Source organism: Elephas maximus, chromosome 19 (assembly GCF_024166365.1).
Source record: "Elephas maximus indicus isolate mEleMax1 chromosome 19, mEleMax1 primary haplotype, whole genome shotgun sequence".
Lineage (NCBI taxonomy): Eukaryota > Metazoa > Chordata > Mammalia > Proboscidea > Elephantidae > Elephas > Elephas maximus.
Window position 1 is genome coordinate 65,829,916 of NC_064837.1, and position 25,108 is coordinate 65,855,023.

The 25,108-nt window shown below is 53.9% G+C and overlaps 1 protein-coding gene across 9 annotated transcripts in view; it reads left to right on the top strand.

The window, feature by feature from the left end:
• Positions 1-376: 376 nt before the first annotated feature.
• LLGL2 (LLGL scribble cell polarity complex component 2) overlaps positions 377-25,108 on the top strand; it is a 40,971-nt gene continuing 16,239 nt past the window's right edge. For 3 of the 9 annotated variants that reach the window (XM_049858910.1, XM_049858918.1, XM_049858919.1), the window contains exons 1-3: positions 961-1,070; positions 13,708-13,812; positions 24,632-24,729. In XM_049858910.1, the coding sequence (XP_049714867.1) occupies positions 13,738-13,812; positions 24,632-24,729 (173 nt within the window). In that variant the 5' untranslated portion in view covers positions 961-1,070; positions 13,708-13,737. Of the gene's footprint in view, positions 711-960; positions 1,071-1,774; positions 1,874-9,881; positions 9,945-10,082; positions 10,190-13,051; positions 13,167-13,707; positions 13,813-24,631; positions 24,730-25,108 lie in introns of those variants that run through there. The other 6 variants (XM_049858913.1, XM_049858911.1, XM_049858914.1 and 3 more) reach the window with 6 other exon arrangements.

The following is a 25,108-nucleotide window of genomic DNA, read 5'->3' on the forward strand; positions in this document are numbered from 1 at the left end:
CCCTCCCCCACACGCTGTTGCCCGCGGGGCTAACACAAACACACGAAGAGCTTGCTCTGGTGCGGGACCTAAAGAGTGAGGGAAGCCAGCGGGAGGCCGGAACGCGTCCCGCCCTTTTCGGGGATGGGAAGTCACAGACCTCTAGCTGGCTTGGGTTTCCGAAGGGTAGTTCGAGGAAGGAGTCCGGGGCTTAGCCGGGTCAGGGTAGAAGGGTGGCCTTGTCGGTGAGGTTGGAGCCCTAGACGCTCCGAGGGGCCGCCTGCAGGCGCGCAGAAGACGCGCCCCCTTCTCGCTCCCTAGGCCTCGGGCCGGGCTTCCGCGTCCCTTCCGTTCCCGCCCCTCGCCACTCCACTGCACTCCAAGCCCTCCCTCGCTGGTGCTAAAAACTCCAGCCGCTGCCCCTCGGTGTCGCGGACCCCGCCGCCACTACGACAGAGTGGAGGGGGTTCTTAGGGCCCTGTCCGAGGGGAGGTGCCTCGCAGCAACGTCCCCATAACCGCTCCGGGATCCCGAAACCTGTCCCGCGTCCTCGGGACGCGGCTCTGATCGGGCTGGGCCCTCCCTCGGCAGTTGGGCCGGGCTGTTGGAGGGACGGCTGCCCTCTGGAGTCGGGCCGGGAGGTGCCCCCGGTGTCTCCGCGCGTTCCGGGAACTATTTCCTCCTCTGGAGGCGGCGGGACACGGGGTGCGGCGCCTAGTCCCGCGACGCAGGTACGCGCAGGTGAGACCGGGGCGGGCCAGCGGGTATCGTGCATATTCACGAGCCTAGCCCCGCCCCGGGCCCTTGGGGCCGGCGATTGGCCCGAACCTGGCCCTGCCCCGCGGCGCCCCGGCTGCACCCTCGCCCGGTCATCGTAGGGGCGGGGCGGGGCGGGGCGGGGGCGGGGCCGGGCTCCGCGGGCAGGCGGCTGGCTCTTTATGTAAATACGGCGGCTCCGCCCTGCCCGCCGCCGGAGGTGAGCAGGAAGGAGAGGCCGCCAGCAGTCCGTGGGCCGGCGCGCGGAGCGAGCGGGGCCGGCGGCGGGCGCCGAGGACGCAGAGGCCTCGGGCGGGGCTGGCGCGGGGTTCCAGGTGAGACGCGGAACCGGGACCCACCTGGCCGGGCCCGCCCCCTTGGGGCGCCCGCCAGAGGGGCGGGGAGGCCGGCGAGGGCCGAGACCCCCGGGCTTCCCAGGCCGGGCGGGGAGGACTGCACCCAGGTCCGACCGCCGCGCCCTAGCGCTGGCTCCTTTGGGAGAAAGACACCTGTAGAAAGTGCCGCCGGGAACTTCTCTCTGCCTAATCCTCCCTCGATGACGGAATCTGGGTTTCGGGTTTGCACAATAGTGTTGGCTTTGGGGAGCAGAGAAGCAGGTGCCCGGCCCGGCTGGGTGCGGGGACACTGCAGCGGAGACGGGGCCCCCGGGTCTCTGACCCCAAGTGCAAGACTCCTGACCGGGAGGTCGGCGAGGCGCGTCTCCGGTTGGCCCTCTGTCCCCGAGCGGCGGCCGGAGCGCGTAACCTCGGCGGCTTAGCCCCTGCCATCTGGGCCCGTTCCCTCCCAGGCCTTTGTGCCTCCTAATCCCCGGTCGCAGGAAGCCCGCCGGAGGGACTTCGGTCTCAGGGCCTTTCTCCGCCGGAGGCGGTTTTGGACACCTTTAGGCGGAGACCCGGTCTGTTTTCCACGCCAGCCGGGGCGGGGATTATTGCTCTGTGGGACATTCGGACTTGGCGAGGGGTGGAAAATTCTGCCTTGCCAAAGAAAGCGTGCAAAGTTTGTTCTTGGTTTGGTCCAGCTGGACGGTTCGTGGACAGATTGGGCCTTGGCTGTGGAGAGAGCTGAGCGTAACCAGGGGAGCCGCGGTATGGCCTCCTGAGGCCCTCACCTGAGACAGGTGAGCTTTGGGTGAGGCGGGCAGGGCTTAGATTCAGCGTCCCCTCCCGTGGGGATGCATGTGCTGATGCAGGGCTTCTGCGACCAGGCTCTCGGGACCGTCTGCAGGAGTTTGCAACTCAAGATCCAATCGTGCTGTGGAGGGGATTCAGAGCAGGGAGGGAATGGGCGTGTCAGGAGGACAAGGAAACCCGAGTGGGAAGAGCCCAGGAGCAACGCTGGAGAAGTGCTTGGCCCAGCCCAGGGGGAACCAAGGTCGAAAGTGGCCTTTGAGAAAGATCCTAGATGCGTGTGGGCTGGGCTCAGCTCCGGAAGGGACCTTGGAGAGATGTTTTCGCTTCCTTTATTTAGTGCATGTGGGACTCAGGTTTGGTTTGCTTAAGTGACCTGCCTGTGGCAGCCAGGACCCAACTCAGCTCTCGGAGCCCTGCCCTCTTCACCGAGTTTTGGTTGAGCCAGTCTGTGGGAGGCCACCCTGGGCCCCCAGTCCTCCCTGAGACAATGGAGCATAGGAGAAAGCTGCCCTCATTTGGTGACAATTAATAGTTGTGTTTCTTTAAGTAACCAACACTTGTTTCTTCTGTTTTTGTTTGTTTGTTTTTTATGTATTATGTATATTAATTCGGAAACCCTAGTGGCATAGTGGTTAAGTGCTACGGCTGCTAACCAAAGGGTCGGCAGTTCAAATCTGCCAGGCACTCCTTGGAAACTCTGTGGGGAAGTTCTCTGTACTGTAGGGCTGCTATGAGTCGGAATCGACTCCACGGCACTGGGTTTGGTTTTTTGGTGTTTTATACATCAATTCAACAGTTTCCATGTGTACAATTCAGTGACACTGATTACATTCTTTGAGTTGTGCAACCATTCTCACCCTCCTTTTCTGAGTTGTTCCTCCGCTACGAACATAAACTCACTGCTCCCCTGAGTTGCTGTTGTCAGTTTGATCCCATATAGATAGATCTTGCTTGAAAGAGCACAATGCTCAAGGCAGGCATTTTTTACTACTTAAGCTGAACTATTGTTTGGCTTAGTTGTGTTTTTAAAGAAATAGTAGCTTTTAAAAGCTGTGATAAAATGTACATAACAAAATTTATTATTTTAAAGTATACTATTCAGTGGCATTTACTACAATCAGCCGTCATCGCTGTCTGGTTCCAGAACATTTTCATCAGCCCATTAACACACACAAACAAAACCAATTTATGGTGACTCCTTGTATTCCAGAGCAGAGCTTTGCTTTGTAGGGATTTCAATGACTTGTAACCTTTGGAAAGTAGATCACCAGGCCTTTCTTCTGAGGTGCCTCTGGGTAGATTTGAACCGCCAACCTTTCAGTTATTAGTCTAGCATTTAACCATTTACACCATGAGAAAAGGCTCATAATACTAGATGGTCCCTGTTTATTTAAAAAAATCAAAAAGGTAATAGAAGTGCATGGCAGGAACAGTCAAGCATTATATGAAAGTATAAAATAAGGGAAAATAATTCTCCCTCAAACATACCGTTCATTAAGTTTTTTAGCATCTTGCCAAATACCAGGGGAGTTTTGAGTCGTGGCCTGGCTGGTGTCTTGCTGTGTGCCCTTGGCTCAGTCACTTACTGTGTCTGCCTCAGCGAGCTCTGTTTGTACACATGTTGACGAGAGGGTGAAACATATCAGGAACACGTGTGGCCCAGCACATAGCCAGTAAGGCTGAACTTCACCCTGCAAGCCTTTGGGCAGCTCCTGTGCTTTTTGGAGTTGCCTGGTGTGTTGTGAGGGAATTTGGCTTCTCCATCCGGGGATCAGCAAAGAGGTTATAATTTTGTGATCTTTGAAAGCCTCTGGAGCTCGAGCTTTTTAAATCAGGACATTGTTCCTGGGGGGTGGGGGGCAGAGGTAGATGGCAGTGTCCTCTCTTAATGTCATATATGTCCCCACGGCCCTTGCCACTTCTGCTCCTTGGGCTTCTGACCTGTGGACCCTGGCTGGGCCCTTCTTGCTGAGGCTGGAGGTAGGGAGGAGGGTGTGCAGAATCTCCAGTTGGCTGTGTGCACTGTCTGTACCCTGTCTTTTTTTTGGGGGGGGGGGTGCTGGGTGGCAACAAACCCCTGTGCCGCTCCATCGTCATTAAGGAGATTTTTGGGAACTCCGTAGTGCCTGCTTTCAACCTCGTTTAGGGAGGGGGTGTCCTCATCTGAGAGGGGGGACTTCCTGCTCCCAGAACCCTCCCATCACTGTTAAGTGGTGCATGGAGCTGGAATGTTGGGAGCCTCTGCCCTCATTGTGACCCCTGCCTGCCCCACTGGGGACACTGAGCATCCCTGGCAGAAGTGTCCAAGAGCCGTGTGGGGAGGCTTGGTTTCCTGGGGGATTATTCAGCCTTCCTGGGCTTTCTAGATGTGCCAGAGGTAGCTGTTTGAGACACCTGGGTTGGGGACCCATGGCCTCTGCTACTGGGTTGGCCGCTTTAAGCAGCACTGGCCATCTGGACACACTTACCCTGAGTACTCAGCTCCCAGTTATCTTCTTATCTCATTCGGGTGATACAGTTATCAGGGCTCCTTCTGAGTCGAGGCAAGCCGGGTCTGCTTGGGGACTTGGTTTTCCTCTGCCCAGGAGTAGGTCACAGGGAAGAAACGGGGTGAGGCCAGGAGATGGGCTTTCCCCGATGGGGCCACCAGCACTGCTTGCCCTTCCCCTGGAGACACTCCCCATAGCCCAATGCCAGGGCCTTGGCCAGCTCCCTTTGGGGTAGCCTTGCCTCTGAGAGGAAGCAGGAGTCACCCCACTCCTACCCCTTCCCAGGAACCACAGTGAATTCTTGAGCTAGGAGAGGCTCACGGGGTGTGGGGTCAGGGAAGCTCCCAGGCACCTGAGTCTACCCTTCAAGAATTCAGCAGAGACCAGAGTCTTCTCTGAGTCTCCTGACCCACTGTCCCAGGGTCTGGCAAGAGGGACATCTGGGTACGGGACGGTGACTCTGGTCAATAGTATTATTTTGGGATTCACCTTGCCAAAGAGTTACATGTCCTGGAGCCTCAGTCTAAGTGAGGCAGGGTCCACGAGGGTGCAGGTATCCCCAGCGTGCGTCCAGTGGCCTTTGGCTTGTCCAGAGTCTTTGAGAACAGAGTGGGCAAGTACCCCGCGGGACTGTGTGGAACCCCAGCCCAGTGCTCTTTGCGGCCAGTGGCTTCTGACGGAAGACCTTGTCTAGTTATTAATCCTAGCTGTTCATTTCAATAAGTATCTATTTGTGCTTCTTGTGTGCAAGGCATGGGATAACCTGTAAACAGAGCCAACATCTTTGCCCTCATGGAACTTACATTCTAAAGTGAGTGGGAAGTGTGAGCCTAAATAAAAAATAATGTGTTAAAAGCATTGTGAGCTATAGAGAGTAAGGAGATCTAGAGCAGAGAATTTGAAACTCCCATGGTAGGAAACCCTGGTGGCGTAATGGTTCAGACCTAAGGCTACTGAAAGGTCAGCAGTTCGAATCCACCAGCTGCTCCTTAGAAACCCTGTCCTATAGGGTGGCTATGAGTCGGAATCGACTCGACGGCAACGGTGTGGGTGGTAGGGGGCAGATTGTAATTTTGCAAAGTGTAGCCAGGGTGGGCCTCATGCAGAAGGTGACCTTTGAGCAAAGACTTGAAGGAGGTGAGGGGGCTCTTTAAATAGTATTTGAGTGTTTCCTGTGTTTCAGGGTCACGGAGCTCTGGGGACACAACCATGAACTAGGTAGGCACATCTGTCCCCCCTGAAGATGACATTTTCTAGAAGCTCCTTGGGACAGCTGTTCAAGTCTGGGGGCAGGTAGGAGGGCCCACCCACCCCAACCTCAGGCAAGTTGGCCTTTTTTCCCAAGATTGGCTTTGCTTTTCCTCACAGTTAGCCTCACCCAATTGGTCACTTCCCTGGAAAGCCATTCGTGTTGTATTGCAGAAGGGACCTGGGACCCCAGAATGGGAGTGGGGAAGTGAAGATTCATGGGGAGCTGGGGCTTCACTCCAACTTCCCCACCCCATCCTCATGGGCCCAGAAGTGGCAGCAAGGACAGAAACCATTTAGGAGCCTTGAGTGACTCTCCCAGGGTTGTGGGGTGGGGCTGTGGTAGAGGTGGAGACTGATCACCAGGCCCTCCCTGGGCGGGTGAAGTTTGTTCTGGCTGCTAACTTCAAAAGGTCCGTCCCATCAACCTACTGTTTGTTTTGTTTTTGTGTGTGCATAGGTATATACATATATATGTATATATATATGTGTGTGTATATATGTATACGTATACACACATATATGTATATATATATTTCACTGTGGTAGACATGTAATAACACAACTTTTAGCATTTCAACCTTTCTTACCTGGACATCATTCATCATATTGTGCAGCCAGCACCACTATCCATTTCCAGATTTTCCCACCACCCTTAACAGAAGCTCAGTGCCCCTTAAGCAGTAACTCCCCCTCAACCTAATCTCAGCTAGCCCCTTTGTCCTGGGAGAGAGACCCGAACTGAACAGATTGGGGTTCAAATTGGGATGTGGCCGCTTCCTAACTGCTGGCCTGATGTCTCTCTGAATCATTTATTTCATAAGTAATTGTCATAAGAATTAAATAAGATGAAGCATGTGAAGTGCTTAAAGTAAAGCGCAGCACATAGAAAGTTCTCAGTTCCTTCTATTGCCTAACAGTGATTTCTCTGGTTTCCCCAATACTCTTTAACTCTCTATCTCTCTTTCTCTCTCTGTGTGCGTGTGTGTGTGGTCTCCTTGGTCCCACCTCCATAGAGGTACCCTTTCAGCTAAGGCTTGGTTGCAAAGCTGCTGGTCAGAGGGCTGCCTGTGCTGCTGGGAGACTGGGTTTCCCAGGGCAACACGGGCCCTTGCAAAGCAGCCCTGGGCATCTGGGTTGGCATGGGCAAAGGCCGAGGGGTCAGCAGCTGCCTCTGTCGCTTAGAGCCCTGCCCTACCACTCCCATTGGTAGGTGGTGCAGGGGCGTATTCACATCCGTCAGCCAGGAGGCCAAAGCCACACATAGGCCGCACACAGGATGCTGGGGAAGGCAGGGCAGCTTCTTTATCAGCAGCAGGGCTGTGGGGAGCATGAGCCAAGGGGAGACAAAACGAGCACTTGGATGTCATGTGCACTTGTGTGTTGGCTGCTGGAGGTCACGGACATGGGTGGAGGCTGGGTGTGGCTTGAGGGGCCTTTTCTCCCTTGGGCAGGAGGAGTGTGGAGTTCTACCACTGGGTGTAGACTCTCCTAGCAGGTCAGTGGGGCTGGCCCATCTCACACCTCCAGGACAGACAGTCTGGCTCAGCTTGGCCAAGCCTTGGTCTCATGGGGACAAGTTAGCCTAGGCACTCCAAACAGTGCCAGCCCAGGCTGCCCACCTCCTTCATCCATCCTGGCACAATCAAATCTGCTGCTAGAGCAGAGGCCCAAGACAAGCCCGCCCCATGCAGCTCCTCCCTCTCTGCTTCCCCTGGTTCTTTATTGAGCCCTTGAGATGTAGAGGGGGTTAGCTGTGTGTTCCAGCAGGGCACGGATGGTTAGGAAAGACAGGGTGTGGATTTTCTGGCCTGTCACCAAATAGCTCTCTTGTTTTTTTCCAGAGTGGGCATCAGGTGTGGGGAGAACTGTCCTAAACCCAGGATGGTTCTGGTGGCTGGTGGCAGTGGTGACTGGGGCAATGAGAAGGGAAGGGAGTGGCCCATCAGCTGCACACATGGAGCTCAGACTTGCATGGGAAAGGAGGGGAACCAGCCACAGGTCGGCAAGGCTCCATGGCCCTGCATCAACCCTGAGTGCTGTCTCCTGTGGGACAGAGGACATGGCAGGAAGGGCTCTGGGCTGTTGTGTGTTCCATTTTAAGGAGGAAGAAGGAGGTCGGTAAGTAGAGGGAGTCCAGGAACCCCCAAGGGTGAGGGTTACGAGGTAGCAAAGAAGGGCCCCGTGGCTCAGAGGGTGAGCTGGGCAGGAATGGAGGCCGAACTTGGGGCGATCTTTACGAGTCAGGGGGTGGAGAACATGCTTCTTCTTAGGGAGCCCACCTCTCGGGTTGGGCCCTCGCCAGGTGGAGTCCCCAGAGCAGGACGCCACAACCCTTGGTGCTCCTTAAGTCCTTGTTGACTTTGCCCCAGACCCTTCCTGGCATTGGACTTGGGGAAGCAGGAGGGGCTTCTCAGCCTGTGGGGAAACCCTGAACTTGTCTCTTCTCACAGGTGATTCTTGGGAGCGGTGGCACCTGGGGGTTTGCCAGACCATCTCTTGGGCCTTCCTGTTGAAGCCTAGGAAGTAGTAGCATCCTTTTAACCCCAGACCCCAAACCCAGAAGCCAGAGAGCTTATGGGACATGGCCAAGGTCGTACAGGTCTACCCAGCTTTCCCTGCCTTTGTACCTGTTCAGTGTCCCTGGCAGATGCCTCTCCCTACTCAGGTTAACATGGTGGAAAAGAACCCAGCCCTCTTTGGGGACAGGAGCATGAGTGCCAACTGTGAGCCTAGGACGATCCTCTGGGGCTTCCTCCTCTCTCCCATTTGATCCTCTTAACCCTTCCCTTCCCGGAGACAGATCAGCCAAAAGAAGAAAAAATTTACCTCTAATCCCATCACCCATCCAGTATGTTGTCTTCCGTGGAAACATCTTCACTAGGTCACACCTGACTCTAGGGTACATAGTATGTGTGCTTCCACGTCACTAAATAGTCACCTACCCTTTTCACCATCGCAAGCATTCCATTGTGGGGCTCAACACACTTAACCTGTCCCATGGGGTGGGACATTAGGTGGCTTCTAATTTTCCCCAATGGCTTAATAATCTGTACCACAAGGCTGGGGTGGACATTCATGTGACTGGGTGAGTGCCACGTCCATGGTGGTTTTGAGGGACCATTTTAGCACACGATGTGGTCAAGGGCTGAGGGAGGGCAGTAACAATAGGCAAGGTGGGTCCAGACAGGGAGGGCTTCTTGGGAGGGGTGAGAGCAAAGTGCTTCTGGTTGGGGCAAGGAGGGTTTCAGACAGAATGGCAGAGACCACAGTGAACAGGGCCCGGGGTGGGGTGAGCAGATGGACTGGCTGACCCTGACACCCAAGCAAAGTGGAGGGACGGGGTGGGAAGGGCAGGCCACATCAGTCACCTGCTCAGGACTGGCAGGCAGTAGGCTCCCAGTGGGGTCAAACTGAAGCTCTTGCGTGGTCCACAAGGCCTCCCTTTCTGACCCAAATTCCTTCCATCCCCCGTTGTTCCCTGCGCCCAACCCCATCAAAGTTTCCATCTTCCTGGAACTTGCCAGCTTTTTTCTGCCTTAGGGCCTTTGCACTTATTGTTCCTTCTACCTGACATGTTCTACCTGGAAGGTTGGTTTTTCGTTTTTTTTTTTTTTTTTAAGTATATCCTTTTTTACTGTGGTAAATATATAGGTAAAAAAAAATTGCCGTTTCAACCTCTTCGTGTACACAGTTCAGTGACATTAAATATATCCATCATGTTGTTGGACCATCACCCTTAACAGAAGCTCAGTGTCCCCTAAGTATGGTGTCTTTCTTTCCCCTTCCTCTGCCCTGGAATCTTAATATGGCCAATCACTTCCTGTCATTGAGGCCTCCGGTTGAGATATCACCTCCTCCATTCATTCATTCATGCAACAGATAAACAGCACTTAGGATGTACACTTGGGATGCAGCAGTGAAAAAAAGGACAGAAGTCCCTGTCCTTAATGTGACTTCTTACGGGGGATTATGCAGGTGATAAACAAGGTTAATAAGTAAAATATACAGTGTATTAAATCATGACAAGTGCTAAAGAGAGAAACAAAGCAGGGAAGTAGGAGACAGAACGTCAGGGGAGGTTGAAGGGAGGGAAGGCCTCCGTGGGAAGGTGACACTTGGGTAGAGACCTGAGGAGGTGAGGGAGGGAGGTAGATGAGTTCTGGAGAAGTGTCCCGACACAGAAATGTTCACTTGAGGCCTTCTGACCACCAAGCCCTGGTCCTCTATCTTAGCATTTTCCTGTATTTTCTTATAGCCTGTCTCTCCATCTGAAATCACTCGGTGTGTACTTATGAACCCTCATCTACCCTGAGAGGAGGTAAGCTCGGTCAAGTAAGGGTTGTCTGTTTGTCATTGCCATGTCCCCAGACCTCAGACAGCCCCTGCTCCTTGCCAAGCCCTGTGCTGCCATTCCTCTCGGCACACCTGGCAACAGGGCATTCACCCCGCTTTGCAGGTGAGGTCTTGGAGCCTGGAAGGGACTGTGCTGTGCTGTGATGGCTGAGTCCAGAATTGTGGACCCCAAGACCTGGGCTCTTTCCCTACATCCCTGCCTCCCTCCAGGTGTGGGCCGAGTGGGGGATCTCTTCCACACTGGGAAGTTCGGGGCCTGGGTTCCTGAAGCTTCTCTGCAGAACCTGCTTGTATGGGGTTGATGGAGCTAAGGGGGCATCTGGAGATGAGCCCAACCAGATCCAAACCTGTCCCACGCTTCAAGAAGGAACGGCGCTCTTCCACGCCTTGACCTGTGCAGTTATCTCTGTATTATCACTCGGGTGGGATGGGGTGGGGAGCAGATGCCAGGGCTGCTCTACCTTGTCCTGGTGCTGTCACCCTGCAGCACTGAGGTCCCTGCCCCTATGGGATGGGCAGTGGCCCATACAAGGCCACCCAGTTCTGCTCAACCAGGCCCCATGAGCCCCTGTATATAGTGGCCAGGCTCGAGCCCCAGGGCCCCAAACCACTTGGTTGGCCCTGAGCTGATGGCATTTGTGTGTGTGTGTGTGTGTATATCTGCCTGCACATGGCCCTGCCTTTTAACTTAAAAAAAAAAAAAAAGTTCCTGTCGAGTTAATTCTGACTCATAGTAACTCGATAGGGTAGAGTAGAACTGCTGCATAGGGTTTCCAAGGCTGTAATCTTTATGGAAGCAGACTGCCATGGAGCGGTTGGTGTGTTTGAACTGCTGACCTTTGAGTTAGCAGGCAAGCACTTAACCACTGCGCCACCAGGGTTCTGCCTTCTAACTCCAGGGTTATAATTAGGCATCCTCCGTCTTAGAAGATCCATCCTTTGCTGCCTCCCAAAGCCCTTTGGTTTCGGAGTTAGCCAGATACAGGGTCAAATCCAAGTTTTGCCACCTGCTACTTGATCACCTTGGACAAGTTGCTTGGCCCCTGTGGTCTTCGTTTCCTCATCAGTCAAGTGAGGAGATAGATTTCTTTCAGTATGGCTTCATTGTTAGGAAGCTGGCATACATGCTCACACACATAAGGGGCAGATGCTGCCCAGGGTCTGCCCGCTCCTTACTGGGGTTACTTTACCTCCGCGTGGTGGGACTTAGCGAGGGTTGTTTGTAATGTTTGCTTTTTCTACAATGGCATTGGATTACCTAAGCAAGAGTTTTAAAATAATAATAATAAAAACAACATGCAGAGGGTTTGGTACAATGCCTGGGGTGCAGCAGGTGCTCCGAGGGGGATTTGCCTAAATGCAGATACTGGGCGTCCTGCCCTCCTGGCCGAGCGGGGAGTCTCCTGAGGCCTCTCCAGAGCCTGTCTCTTTCCCACCCCCACTCTCCCAGAGGCTTGTGGGGGAGGCACCACCTCGGATTCCTGGAGCAAATGCCATCTCCTTTGAGCCTGTGTGGGGCCCCTGGCACAGATGGCTCTGTGCCGTCTTGCCCCCTCCCTGCCCTCTGGGCTCCCACGGCTTGTAGGAGTCTTGCAGGGTGGACTCCAGGTCTGCCTCCCTGAGCCTGCTGGTCTCTTGCCTTTTCCAGGAGTCCCTTCTCACTCCCTCGACTTCCTTCCGAGCCCCGAAGGGGGAGGGGGCGTCCCAGGAGCAGCTGATTTACGAGCTTGCGCCGCCCTCCCCTGTGGCTGGAATGCAAGGAGGCTGGCAGGGCTGTTTGTCCAGGCAGCTGAGATGGCTGCAGGCCCCTGAGTCTGCTTTCTTGGCCAATCCCAGGAACCCCCAGGGCTTTCCCAGCCCACTTTTGTTCTCTGTACTCCCTGGAGGCCTGGAGCAAGTGGGTACCTGGGAGGGGAGTCCCCCGTCTCTGCTGTTCCTGGGCAAGTGGGAGGCTCCCCACTCTAGACTGACCCCACCAGGTAGGCTTCCACCCAAGGCTCTGGTTCCCCCAAACCATGAGGCCACAAACCTCTTGTGGTCACCCGACCCTCCCACAATTGGTGGCCTTTTTGGCTACCCCAGAAGGCTACTGATGGCAGCTCTGAGGGCTGGTCCCGCGTGGTCTTGGCTGGGGTGGCGTTTGGTTTGGAGGGCACTGACCGCGCAGGTCCTAGTCATTGGCCAGAATAAGTCTCAGCCTCTTTTTTGCAACAAGAGTATGGAATAGGGTGACCCCTTCCCACATGGCAAGCCTCCACACCCTGCCAACTTGGCGTGGCATGCTAGCTGGGTGTAGCCAGCTCCCTGGCCCCTCCAGGCTTGCTGGAGCCCCCAGTCTTAGACCACATAGGGTCCTTTTTTGTATGCAAAGTCCTGGCCTGATTATTAATTTTTGCCACCTCCCAAAAAGCCAGAATCTTTGGGACGTCCTTCAGCCCTCAGGTATCTTCTTCTAGGGTGTACTGCCTTCCCCCCTCACCCCCACATTTGCTCCGGGCCTCTTCTGGCCCTTCCATCAAATGCCCACCCTGCACTGTCTCGTCCCTACCTGCCTCTATTCCGGAGTGAGCTCCTTCAGGGCAAGGGCTGGACTGTCCCCTCCCTTTACACCCCAGTATGGAATGAATGGAGCCAGCTGGGAGACAGTCCGGAGCCCCACGCAGAGGGATGGAGCCATTTCCGGGGTGGGTCCCGCTCAGTGTTTCCAGCACAGGCCCAGCGGTGGAGCCTGTGGCCAGCGGGTGGCTGTGCTCCTGGAGCAGGAAGCTGGAGCCCAGATGATCCTCCCCTCCCCCATGGCTAATCCAGAAATAGTTTCCCATCGGTTGGGAATGCGTCCTACGGTGGGTGGACATTTTTGGGCCCTGATCTGGTTTCTTTATCAGGAGCAGATTTAGTCTCAGATGGCTTCCACTTGGGCCGCTGGAAAAGGGGGCCTCTCAGCGCACCCGATCCGAGCACAGGGGAGTTGGGGCTGGAAGAGCTGGAGCTGGTGGGGGTGGGGCAGGTCAGCTGGGGAGCCTGGGGCCTGGTAGCATCAGACCCTCCCCCTACAGGGTCTACCACGCGCAGCGGGCAGCCTGGCACCCATGTCCGCGCTCTGTCTCCTTGCCCACTGGGGTTCCTGGCGGCTGTGGCTGGTTGCAGCAGCCTCAGCCACGAAGAGTGAGGAACGGGAATAGACCAGGTGTGCAAGTACCCGGGTGTCCCTGCCCTTCCCTGGCCTGGAACTGCCCTGGCCTCTCCCCAGCTCCCACGTGGGCTCTGATCTGGGGACCTAGTCAGTGCCAGGCAATCTTTGCATTCTACCCTCCTTCTGACTCTGAAGAGAGAAGCTGCTGAAGTTTCCCTTTCTGTTTAGCTGGAGTTTTATGGTTTTTTCAGAAAACAGGTTAACGATTAAGCTAATTAACCCTGGGGCCTTCCAGTCTTCCTTGTTCCTATAAAGCCAGGCATTATAAGGCCACAGGTTGCCAGGAACCAGCGATAGCACATTTGCCAGCCCCAAGACAGGCCCGGCCTCCAGGTACCTCTGCACCCCACACCACAGATCCTAGGGAAGCGTCGGGGCCTGAGTGGTAGATGGTGGAGCTGGACTGGTCTAGGGGAGAGAGCCCCGTGGCTGCCAGGCCAGTGACTGGGTGGCAGGCAGCTCTGTCCCTGGGGAAGGGGACCACGTGTTGGCCCATGCCCTGGTGCTCAACAGCTCCTCTGGTTCTCTCCTCTAGGTCTCCAAGGGGGCTGTGAACGATAGCAAGATGAGGCGGTTCCTGCGGTCAGGCCCCGACCCAGAGCGAGAGAGGCTTAAGCGGGAACTCTTCCAGTTCAACAAGGTGAGGCGGAAACGGACAGGACCAGGCTTCAGGGCAGGGGAGGGGTGGGGTCGAGGCTGAGTCTGGGGCTTGCTGCATCCTGGCTGGGTTTCCTTTACCTGAAAACCTACCTTGGCACAGCTTGAAATGCCTTGTGGCTTTGGGACTAGGGGCTGGTTAGAGGGGTTTTCTAGGAAAAGGTGGTAGGGGGCTCTGGTTTTGGGACTAGGGGCTGGTTAAAGGGGTTTTCTGGGAAAGGGCGGTAGGATGCCGGGCGCTGGAATTCCTGGAGTCTTATCTCAAGTCTCACCGGCTGTGTGGCCTCTGCAAATCACCCTGCTTCTTTGAGCCTCAGTTCCCCCACCTGTAAAATGGGACTAGAACGATCTGCCCTGCCTACCTTGTCACAGAGGAGACTTGGAGAGGTGGAAGATGAAAGGATGTTGAATCCTGCAAGGGATGACGAGGTGCCTGCGATGCCAGGTCACTTGGGACCTAGGGGCCACAGGCCATGGCTGGCTGTTTCCTCCCTCCTCCATTTGTCCCTGAAAGAGAACGCAGCTTTCCCTGCACGCTAAATGCTGGACTCCCCATTGGTAGGCTGGGTGGGTGGGAGAGATGTCTGGGAGAATGTGCCAGAATGGGCATTTGACTTCCCCAGCCAACACTAAATGTATTCCTAAGCCCTCCCTCCCCCAGAAACCCTGGTGGCATGATGGTTAAGAGCTACAGCTAAAAGGTCAGCAGTTTGAATCCACCAGGCGCTCCTTGGAAACCCTATGGGGCAATTCTATTCTGTCCTGTAGGGTCACTATGAGTCGCAATTGACTCAACGGCAGTGGGTTTTGGTTTTTTTTAAGGCCCCCTGAGCCAAAGTGTCCTGTTACCCGAGATTACGGGGAGGGGGCGTCTCTCCTGGGCTTCCCCAGGGAGGCCAGCGCTGGCCTGTAAACCAGGGAGCAGAGCTGGGTTTATGAGCTCATGACCACCTAGCAATCTGGAGCTGTTTCGGGTAATAAAAGAGGTTGGCCTTGCTTACCTCTGCTTTGATCTAGGCCCTTGGCCTCTCTGCTAGCGTCCCTCTGCTCCCTGCCCGGAAGGTGGAATGTAGGAAGGAAGGCATCTTTCTGCTCTTGCCTGGGGGTCCAGAACCCCCCAGGATAGGCTGATGGGGCAGGGAAGCTGACTCTGGATGGGGGGGCAGCGCTTAGGTGTGGTTTCCACTCTCCCCCCTCCCCACCCCAGAAGAACCAGTGGATATTGGTCTGGATGGTCTAGAAAGTTGTGTGTCCTTGCAGAAAATGTGAAATTCTCCCCTTTGGCTGTTTTCTGCTGAGTTGAGAAGCGGAGAAGTCAGATTGCCCAGGTTCAAATCCAGCTTTGCCACTTAGACACTGGGTGATGTTGTGCTGGTCACCCCACCACGGGCTTTGTCGAGGGGTGACTGGAATTAAGGAAACAAGTGCCAGGCCCAGTGGCCCAGGAACGTCAACTGCTGTTTTCCAGGGCTCTCCAGATCTCACTAGGAGAGCCTTAGGGACTCAGTTGAAGCAGGCTGGGGTCCCACCTCACCTGCGGGTTTAGTCTGACATCCTGACCAGGTGTTCCTGGTGTGAGTTTTGCTGTGAGGCCATTTGCCTCTGGAGGCTACGGCCTCCTCCACTTAGGGAAGGAAGCTTTGGGCAGGGCTTTTGGGCCTCAGGGGAATTAAGAGTGTGGGTGTTGGGAATGAGGGTCTTGGGCTACATGGGACCTGCTACCCTCACTCCTGGGGCTCTTGGGACCTTGGGGCAGGGCAGAGGGGGGCAGGCCTGGACAAGTGCCATGTGCCGCCATCACCTATGGTGACACTGGGATTTTATACCCTGAAAAGGTGGCCAATTCCAGTGGAAACTGGACAAACAGGGTCTGCAAAGAGGGGTGGACCCCTGCCCCAACTTCTCTCCCCTGGTGGGGTAAGGTTGGTGTGGGGCCAGGGTGGAGGCCTGCTGGTGATCCCCAAACTTTCCCTGGCTCTGGCTTCTGGAATTCCTTTCTCCTGATATGCCTTCCTCCCTCCATTCATGTGTAAGAAACAAGCCTTGAGTACCTACTGTATGTACAGCCCAGGGGCTGGGTGCTTTGCAGTCTCAGATGACAGTGATAAAGCCTTTGTCCTCCAGGACTTCACAGCCTAGAGGGGAGGAGGGAGCTGGTGGCCTGCAATTCCATGATGTGGGAGTGGGAAGGAGGAGGGAAGGTTCTGAGGGGGTAGGACTGAAGGGTGAGACCAAAGCCTGGAGGATTTGGGATCCTGGGTGGTCCACCCACACTACCCCCCTCCGCAGCCCCAGGCTTGTCCTAGGGCTGTAGGGTAGAACTATGGCTTGTCAGAGGGGCAACTGGAACCCCAGCCCTGGTCAGCTGTGAGCACTCCACTTACCCCATAAGATAACTCTGGGGGCTTTTTGTTATTCAGCTATAAGAGTTCTCTATATATTCTGGTTATTAAACCTTTATCAGATACATGATTTGCAAATATTTTCTACAGTTTGCATTGTCTTTTCACTCTCTTGATAGTGTCCTTTGAGGCACTCAAGTTTTAATTATTTATTTGTTTCTTTTGTTGCAAAAAACCATTACCAAACCCAAACCCAAGGTCATGAAGATTTGCCCCTATGTTTTCTTCTAAGAGTTTTATAGTTTTAGCCTTTAAATATATGTCTTAGATCCATTTTGAGATAATTTTGCATATAATATGAGGTAAGTGTCTAATTGTATTCTTTTGCATGTGGAGATTCGGTTGTCCCGACACCATTAGTTGAGGAGACTGTCCTTTCCCCATTGAATGGTCTTGGTGCCTTTGTCAAAAATCAGTTGACCATACATGTGAGGGTTTATTTCTGGGCTCTCAATCCTTGTGCCAGGCACCACACTGTTTTCATTATTGTAGCTGTGTAGTAAGTTTTGAAATTGGGAAGCCTGGGGGCTTTTTTACCTATTGAGGAAAGCAGCAGCTAAAATCCTAGTCTTTGAGAGCCCAGAACGAAGGAGATGAAGGAGTCAGAGCCCCAGTGGTGGGGCTGGTGAGGAGGCTATGAACAGAACAGGCTCTCAGCCTCAGCACTGTGGCATCTGAGGCAGGCCATTCTGTGTTACAGGTGCCGTCCTGTGCATGGTAGGGTGTTTAGCAATATCCCTGGCCTCTACCCTCTAGATGCCAGTAGCATCCCACCCCCCCAGCTGTAGCAACCAAAAATGTCTCCAGGCATTGTCAGAGGTTCCGTAGGGGACACAATCACCCCTGTTTGAAAACCACTGAATCAAAGACTATTTAGGGCCTGAGGTTGATGAGGGAACCCTGGTGGTGCAGTGGTCAAGAGCTACTGCTGCTGACCAGAAGGTCATCAGTTTGAATTCACTAACTGCTCCTTGGAGACTCTTTGGGGTAGTTCTACTCTGTCTTGTAGGATTGCCAAGAACTGGAGTCGACTTGATGGTAACAGGTTTGTTTTTGGTTTTGGCTGATGAGACCTGGTGATAAATGCAGTATTGGGAGTGGAGAGAGCTAGAAAGGAGATAGAGGAGGGAGCTGCGTGTCCAGGATGACCGTAGGGTCTCCTTCCTGGGTGCATGGTGATACCAAGGCCCAAGATGGGGAACCTGGAGGAGCGAGGAACCTGTTTGATGAAATGGTCTATGTTTTGATTTGAACAGAAGAGCAGCAGCCACGGCTTCCACTTATTTCTCGAGAAGCAGTTTGCCCAGTGGTTAATAGTGCCAACCCCAGCACCTAACTGCCTGAGTTCAAAGCTCTGCCAGTCACCAACTAGATGACCTTGGGAAGGTCAGTCACCTAGAGACTGGAGATGACAATGGTGACTGCCTCGCAGAGCTGTGGTACAGATTAAGGGAGTTAGTGCATAAAAGTACAGGTAGCTACAGTATTGGAAGTGGAGTCCTGGTGGCGCAGTGGCTAAGCACTTGGCTGCTAACCAAAAGGTCAGCTGTTCGAATCCACCAGCCACTCCGTGGGAGAAAGATGTGGCAGTCTACTTCTGTAAAGATTTACAGCCTTGGAAACCCTGTTGGGCAGTTCTACCCTGTCCTATAGGGTCACCATGAGTCAGAATCGACTAGATGCTAGTAGGTGAGACCATATTGGACCTCTAGGCTCTATGGGCCTTATCTGCCTTGACAATGGATTTGGATAGTCTTGAGACCTGCAGGAGAGGGAGGGTCCCAGCAGATAGTGGGATATACAGAGCTAGGGCCCTGAGGGGTACCTAGGCTGCTGGGGTACGTGAGGTCAGCCCCCTGGAATATCTACCCCTGCTGAAGGCCAGGGGTAAACAGTGTCTAGGCCAGACCGGTGACCTTGGCCATCCCTCCCAAGAGCTCCATCATGAAGGAGCCCTGCACCTAGAGGACACTGCAAGGTGGCTGGTGCACTGTCACCGTGGTGGTGTGCGTTATCACTGTCACAGGCCCAATCCCAAGTGGCTTACAGACACTGGCTTCCGAACCAATGAGAGCTGGGCCTCTGTTCTAGCACCTTCTTGCCAAACTTCTTTCTACCCACACTGAATGAGCTGCCTCAAAGAGGGCAGGAGCATTGCCCCCCAGGGAATGGGGAGCAGCATGTCCTGTTCCTTTGGCTTGGGTGCCTGGGCAGGAGCTGTGACTGTGGACATCTCTGAGCCAACTCTGCCAGGGGTCAGCTGTTGGAGGGGCAACGCCAGCTCACCAATGCTGAGTGCCAGGCATCAGAAGGGCGGTGTAGTGCAGTGATTAGGGAAAGGGGCTCTGAGGCCAGCAGCCAGCATTCTAGACCTCCAACTCTGCCATTTCCTCGATGTATGACCGTGACATGTTACTTGCCCTCTCTGTGCCTCAGTTTCCTCATCTGTAAAATGGGCATCATGGTAGTCTCAGGTGCTCCATGAGTTAAATTACTTCGAATGGTGCCTCCCTCAAAGGCAGCACCGTTCCAGGGTTTGCCTTGTCATTGTTTTGCCTCATCCTCACCACGGCTCAGATGGGTATTGTTCTCATTCTGCAGGTGAGCAAACTGAGGCCTGCAGACTGCATAGTCTGAGTATATAACTGAGGGTTCTGGCTGGGGAGGAGGATAACTGTGGCATGACTTGTAGTTCCATCTGTCAGCTAGCTATGTGACCTTAGGGCCAGTGACTTCGCCTCTCTGAGCTTCAGTTTCTTCACCTGTAAAGTAGCTGTTTGCTATCTGTGGGGGATACTGGGTCCTCAGACCAGTTGAGGAGACAGATAAAGTCAGGCAAACAGTGCCAATTAAGGGGTCTTTGGGACCTGTTGGGTACCTACCTCAGTGGAGTAAACTGGCTTCATAAAAGAACATTACCTTCCTTGAAAACTGCTCCCAGCCAGCTTTCTTCCCTGGTGAAACCCAAGCATGTCCGAACCAGCCAAGTCGATAAGGGTGAACTGGCCCATCTTGTCTGTCCTGGGCTGTCACCAAGGCTCCTGGGCCCTTCCTGTCCATGCCCACCCTCCCCCACCTCTGGGCCCTAAGCAAACTGTGCCTTCCTGACTGGCTGCCCCTGCCCAGGGCCACGTGGTTTTGTCTTGGCTTCTGGTGTCAGGTGACAGTCCCACAGGGAGGGCCAGGTTACTGCCACCACCAGGAATCTGAGCTGACCACACCCAGTATCAGGTAGAACCACCCACCTCAGCCAGCTAGGCGGGCACCCCCCCCACCCCTCCACCCCCTCCCCCCCCCCCGCCGCAGCCTCCAGGGGCTCTGGTCCTTGTTGTGTTCTCTCCTTCTCACCCTGATGAGTGCTAGGGCCCTCTCTCTTGCATGGGCTCCCCGTTGCTCAGGTGGGATGAAGGCCCTGCTGTCTGACAACCTTTGCTCTCCCCATTCCAGGAGCCCGAAATGGGGTCCTGGAGCCAGGACAAGACAGATGGGCTCTCTCTCCACACCAGCTAGGGTTGCAGCCTGGCCTGCGAATCTTTGTTCTCCTTTCCCGACTCCCTGTCAAAAGAGTCCATTGTTCTCTCCTCCCCTGGCAGAGGTCACCTAAGCCAGGTAGCAGGCTGGGGGCCAGACACAGGTAGGCTGAGTGCTGAGCACAGGAGGTGGGGGGTAAGGATGGCATCAGGAGCTGAGAACACTCCTCCCTGTCCCATTGATCAGCTGCCCACAGTTCTCTCCCCAGATCCAAATGCCCTTCCTTCCTGATCTCAATGAGACCCCCTGGGCCTCTCCTGCTGGCCTCCAGACCTCTGCTCAGGACTGCTTTGCCTCCTGGGTTAATTATCTCATTCAGAGATCTGTAGGTCTTATTTGCATGTTAAACCGGGTGCCCGCTTCCCCCTTCCCCAGACTTGGGGAGTCCCCTTGGAGGAGCCAGGTCACCACAGTATTTGCATTTGAACCATCTTTCTTGGGCTCTGTCCAGGTAGGGTCTCTGTGAAATTCACTCTCCTTATTTCGTTCTTGAGGGAGCCTTGGTCGCTCTAGAGTTGCTAGCTTGGAGATGTCCGAAGGGATACAACTAACAGAATAATGGAAAGCCTCAGAAGGAAACTAGTGGGGCAAAGCCTATGTGTGCTGTGGGGTGAGCTGAGCCTTTCAGCCTCTGTTCCAAAACAAAAACCAAACCCACTGCCATCAAGTCAATTCCGACTTGTACCAACTCTATAGGACAGAGTAGAGCCGCCCCGTAGGGTGTCCAAGGCTGTAAATCTTTATGGAACCAGACTGCCATATCTTCCCCCCCACCCCCCACAGAGCACCTGGTGGGTTTGAACCACAGACCTTTTGGTTGGTGACCAAGTGCTTTAACCACTGTGCCACCAGGGGTCCTCCCAGTCGCTGTTAGGTGATCTTAATGCGTATCATGTTCAGTACAGAAGACACCCTGCTAAATGCTTTCCTTGGTATTCTCCTATTTATCAGATACACAACAAAGCTCCTAGAGGAGCCATTGAGGGGGCTAGCTGGAAGGTTGGAGGCTCGAGTCCACCTAGAGGTGCCTCAGAAGAAAGGCCTGGCAATTGACTCCTGAAGAATCCGCTATTGAAAACTCTACAGAGCACAGTTCTACTCTGACACACGTGGAGTCGCCAGGAGTCGGAGTCGACTCCGCAGCAGCTGGTTAGAGGCAAAGCAGCTCACCCAAGTCCCCAGACCAAACCACCTGCCACCGAGTCAGTTCAGACTGATAACAACCCTACAGGACAGAGCGGAACACCCCGTAGGGTTTCCAAGGAGCAGCTGGTAGATTCACACTGCTGACCTTTTGGTTTGCAGCCGAGCACTTCACTTCTGTGCCGCCAGGGCGCCAGACACCTTTAAAGTGGCAGAGGGGGATTGGGGATTGAATCAGCCTGACTCAGCCCTTTCTTTCCAAGCAGACAGAAGGTGGGGGTGGGAGGGAGGGGTGGGGGTGGGAGGGAGGGTGGGGGTGGGAGGGAGGGGTGGGGGTGGGTGGGAGGGTAGCCACCGTGTCCCCAAGATCCTGAAGGGGATGAGTACAAGTGATCGAATGATCTTTTGTCTTCCTCTGGGTCAGAGAAAGGAGGCTGATCCCAGCAGGAGTGATTCAGGTGAGATGTGAGGAGAACTTCCCGGGGATGAGTTGGTAGGATAATATGTGGCCTGAGCAGCCGGCTCCTAATTGCAGAAGGTTGTCTCCGTGACTTAACTTTCCTTCTTGAGGCAGGACAGTGGCAGTCACAATGTGAGCCACATATGGCATTTTAGATTTTCTAAAAGTCATATTAAAAGGAGCCCTGGTGGCGCAGCGCTCAAGAACTTAGGTGCTAGCTGAAAGGCCAGCAGTTCAAACCCACCAGCAGCTCTGCGGGAGAAAGACGTGGCAATCTGCTTCCGTGAAAATTGTAGCCTTGGAAACCCTATGAGGCAATTCTCCTCTGTTCTAAAGGGTCACTAAGAGTCTGAATCAACTTGATGGCAATGAGTTTGTGGTTTTGGTTTTTGTTCAAAGCGGTATTATAAAAAATTTTTAACAGGTGAGATTAATTTTGAAAATACATTTTATTTTACTCAATATATCCAAAATATTATTGTTTTAACATATAATCAGTATGAATTATTGAGATGTTCTGGAGTTTTTAAAATATTTTTAAGTCTTTAAAATCTGGTGTGTATTTTAAACTTATAGCATATCTCATTTCAAATATGAAATTTTTTTGGAAACACTAGTTCCAGTTGCCGTTGAGTCGATGCCAACTCACAGGAGCCCCATGTGTTTCAGGATAGAATGGTGCTTCGTAGGGTTTTCAGTGGTTGATTTTTTGGGAAATCTTTGATCTGCATTTAGGTTTCATGCAATTTACAACTAAAAAAGTCTGCCTGATTCCAGCCCCTGTTCTTTTGGAACCCTAGTTGTTCCAAGCAGACCTGAAAGTTTTCTAGCAACTGAGTTGAATATCTGTTTTTAAGTTCATTAAAATGAAATAATGCTTTAAATTCCATTCCTTGGTGGCACTAGCCACATTGCAAGTGCTTGACAGCCACATAAGGAGTCCTGGTGACACAAAGGTTCAGCACTTAGCTGGCCGTTGAACCCACCCAGAAGCACCTTGGAAGAAAGACCTGGCAACCTGCTCCCATAAAGATTACAACCTAGTAAACCCTATGGGGCAGTTGTACTCTGACACATGGGGTCATTATGAGTCGAAACCCCCTAGATGGCACCTACCAACAACAATAGCCACATGTGGCTGGTGGCTACTCTACTGGACAGCTCAGGGCCTGGGGCCTCCTACTGGTCACCTGGCTCCTGCAGGACATTTTCCCTACCTGAGTCCTCCCAAATTCCAGAGGCTTTTGCCCTGAGCTGCTGCTGTCCCAGGAGCCTTCTCAAGGCCACCACATCCTGCCACTCTGACTGCTGAGTTCCCGAGGCCTCAGCAACCTGGGGCTGGCTGAGGCTGAGCTTGTCCCCTGTGCCCCATCCCGTCCCCTGCCCTCGCTTTCCTGGGAAGTGTTTACATTCCAGATACTGCCCTATCTCACCAGGGTTTTTTCAGGCCCTGCATTTTTTACATACCTGAACAGGGACCTGGACTGGCCTGGTCTCCTGCAGGTGAGGCCATTTGGAGAGCAGCTGGGTTCCCAGCAAAGAGCAAGACCCATGGGGACCACACACCCTGTGGGCCCCTAGCATCCCCAGAATAGGCACTTGTCAGAGCTGTCCTCCCTGGCCTGAGCCCCGCATGGGGCCGCCTCCCATGAACCACTCAGACTAGACTGGACAAGGCGTCAATCAGCTGCTGAGTTTGCTAGGCCATGGTGCCTGCTGTCATCAGGGTCTTATCTCTTTCTGCTGCTTTGAGGCTCAATAGCAGCTCAATGACGCAGTCAAAGGGAGAGAGCTGTGGGCCCTCAAGGCACCTCATTTTTGCACCCTTTCCTGCAGGGCAAAATCACTGAGTCCCCATGGTTAGACTTGTTCCTTTTTCTTTAAAGCAGCTGGTTGACATCTCTTTGCTCCGCTCCTCTCTAGCTGTACAAGTCCCCTGTCCTCTGCGGATGGGAGGTGGGGGCAGCTGCTTGAGAAGCAAAACCAAAACACCTTCCCGGAGACTGTGGAAATCTGTATCGTTTACACCTGTACCTTTTAACCTGTAATTTTCACCTCTGGGTCATCTGCCTCAGGAGGTACTCAGAGTTGCAGGTAAAGATCTGAGCCCAGAAATGATCATCAATGCACTATTTGCAAAAATGCTAGAAACAAAGTAAATATTCAACCGTGGAGCCTTCTCCAGGGAGTCTTCTCCAGCCATTTAAAAATCATGTTAGGGCTTTTAAGAACCTGGGCTGGACATAAGTGGGAAAAAGACTACAAAGCTATACACACACCTGAAGATGATCATGGATACATATAGCGTGATCCCAAGTATGTGTTTTTATATAGATTAAATAAACGTGCTTTAAACATAGATATGTTCACAAGCACGGAAAAGACTCAGGTCAGACACCATGATGTTAATAAGTTACTTCTGGCTGTGGGAGTATGGGTAATTTTTGTTTTCTTTATCAAACTTTTTTGTATGTTCCAAATTTTCTATTTTTTTTATACACTAATTCCATAGTAAGAGATGGACAAAAGCATATAAGACACTTGTGTGCCGTCAAGTGGATTCTGATTCACAGCGACCCTATAGGTCCCAGTAAACAGCCCCAAAGGATTTCCAAGGCTGTGATCTTTACTACAGAGATGCAAATGACACTATAGAGATGTCCTCTCTGGGAAGCCGGTGAAGGAGGACTCCCAGTGTCTACAAGGGCGCTTGGATCAGACATTTAGGGTTGGCGGGGCCTTGGAGAGTCCAGAACTAGGAACTGTTGGTCCATGGGGGTGGGCCTGAAGCTACGTTGCAACCTGGCTTCCTGAGTGGCCAGGTGCCACCACTGTGTCAGTCCCCCAAAGCTTCCCTTGCCTCCACATCCCCTACCAGGCCCCCAACTACCCAGGAGGTCTGGGTGAGTTCCCACGGGGTGGGTGGTGGAGGTACCAGGTCAGCTTTCCTAGAAGGGCCAAGTGGCCGACGTGGTGTTGGAAGAGAAGGTGCTCGCAGAGGTGGCCACGCAGCCGAGGACAGGCTCAGGAGTGGGCAAAGGGTGGGGCCTAGATGGGCCTAGATTTGGCCCCAATCCTCAGAGGTGCCAGGGTAGAACCCTGAAAGTAACCACTTCTTGCCATCCGCGGCTGCCACAGATGTCTGCCTGAGGCTGGGGGGCAGCTCTGGGCTGTGGCTCCACCATTCTGGCACTGGTCTGGCCACCCGTGGGGGACAGAACGGCCGGCGCTGAGGCCGTGCCGCCACCGTGTGGGTCTCGTTGCAGACCGTGGAGCATGGCTTCCCGCACCAGCCCAGCGCCCTTGGCTACAGCCCCTCACTGCGCTTGCTGGCCATTGGCACTCGCTCTGGAGCCATCAAGCTGTATCCTTTTTCCAGCTCCCAGCCAGCAAGGTGTACAAGGGACAGGACCCCAGGATCAGGGGACGTTGGGGAAGGATGTCAACCACCTAATCCATGTGGTCTGTGGGGATAAAAGCAGGATTCTTCATTCACTCAAGCTGCAGTGGGGTGGTTCTTGGGGGATCCCCTGAAGGCAGGTAGGGATGTGCCCTTCCAGGGGCCACCAGGCCGGGTCTGGAGCCATGGGCCTTTCTCCTCTGCCTCCTTACCTCTCCCAGCCCTTCCCCCCACCAAAAAAACCAAGTTGCAAATGATCCCTCATCCCTGGGGTTGTTCCAGATGTCCCCTCAGGAGCCTGTCCTGAATGCAGGGAGTGAAAGCCAGTGGTGGCCAAGAAGCA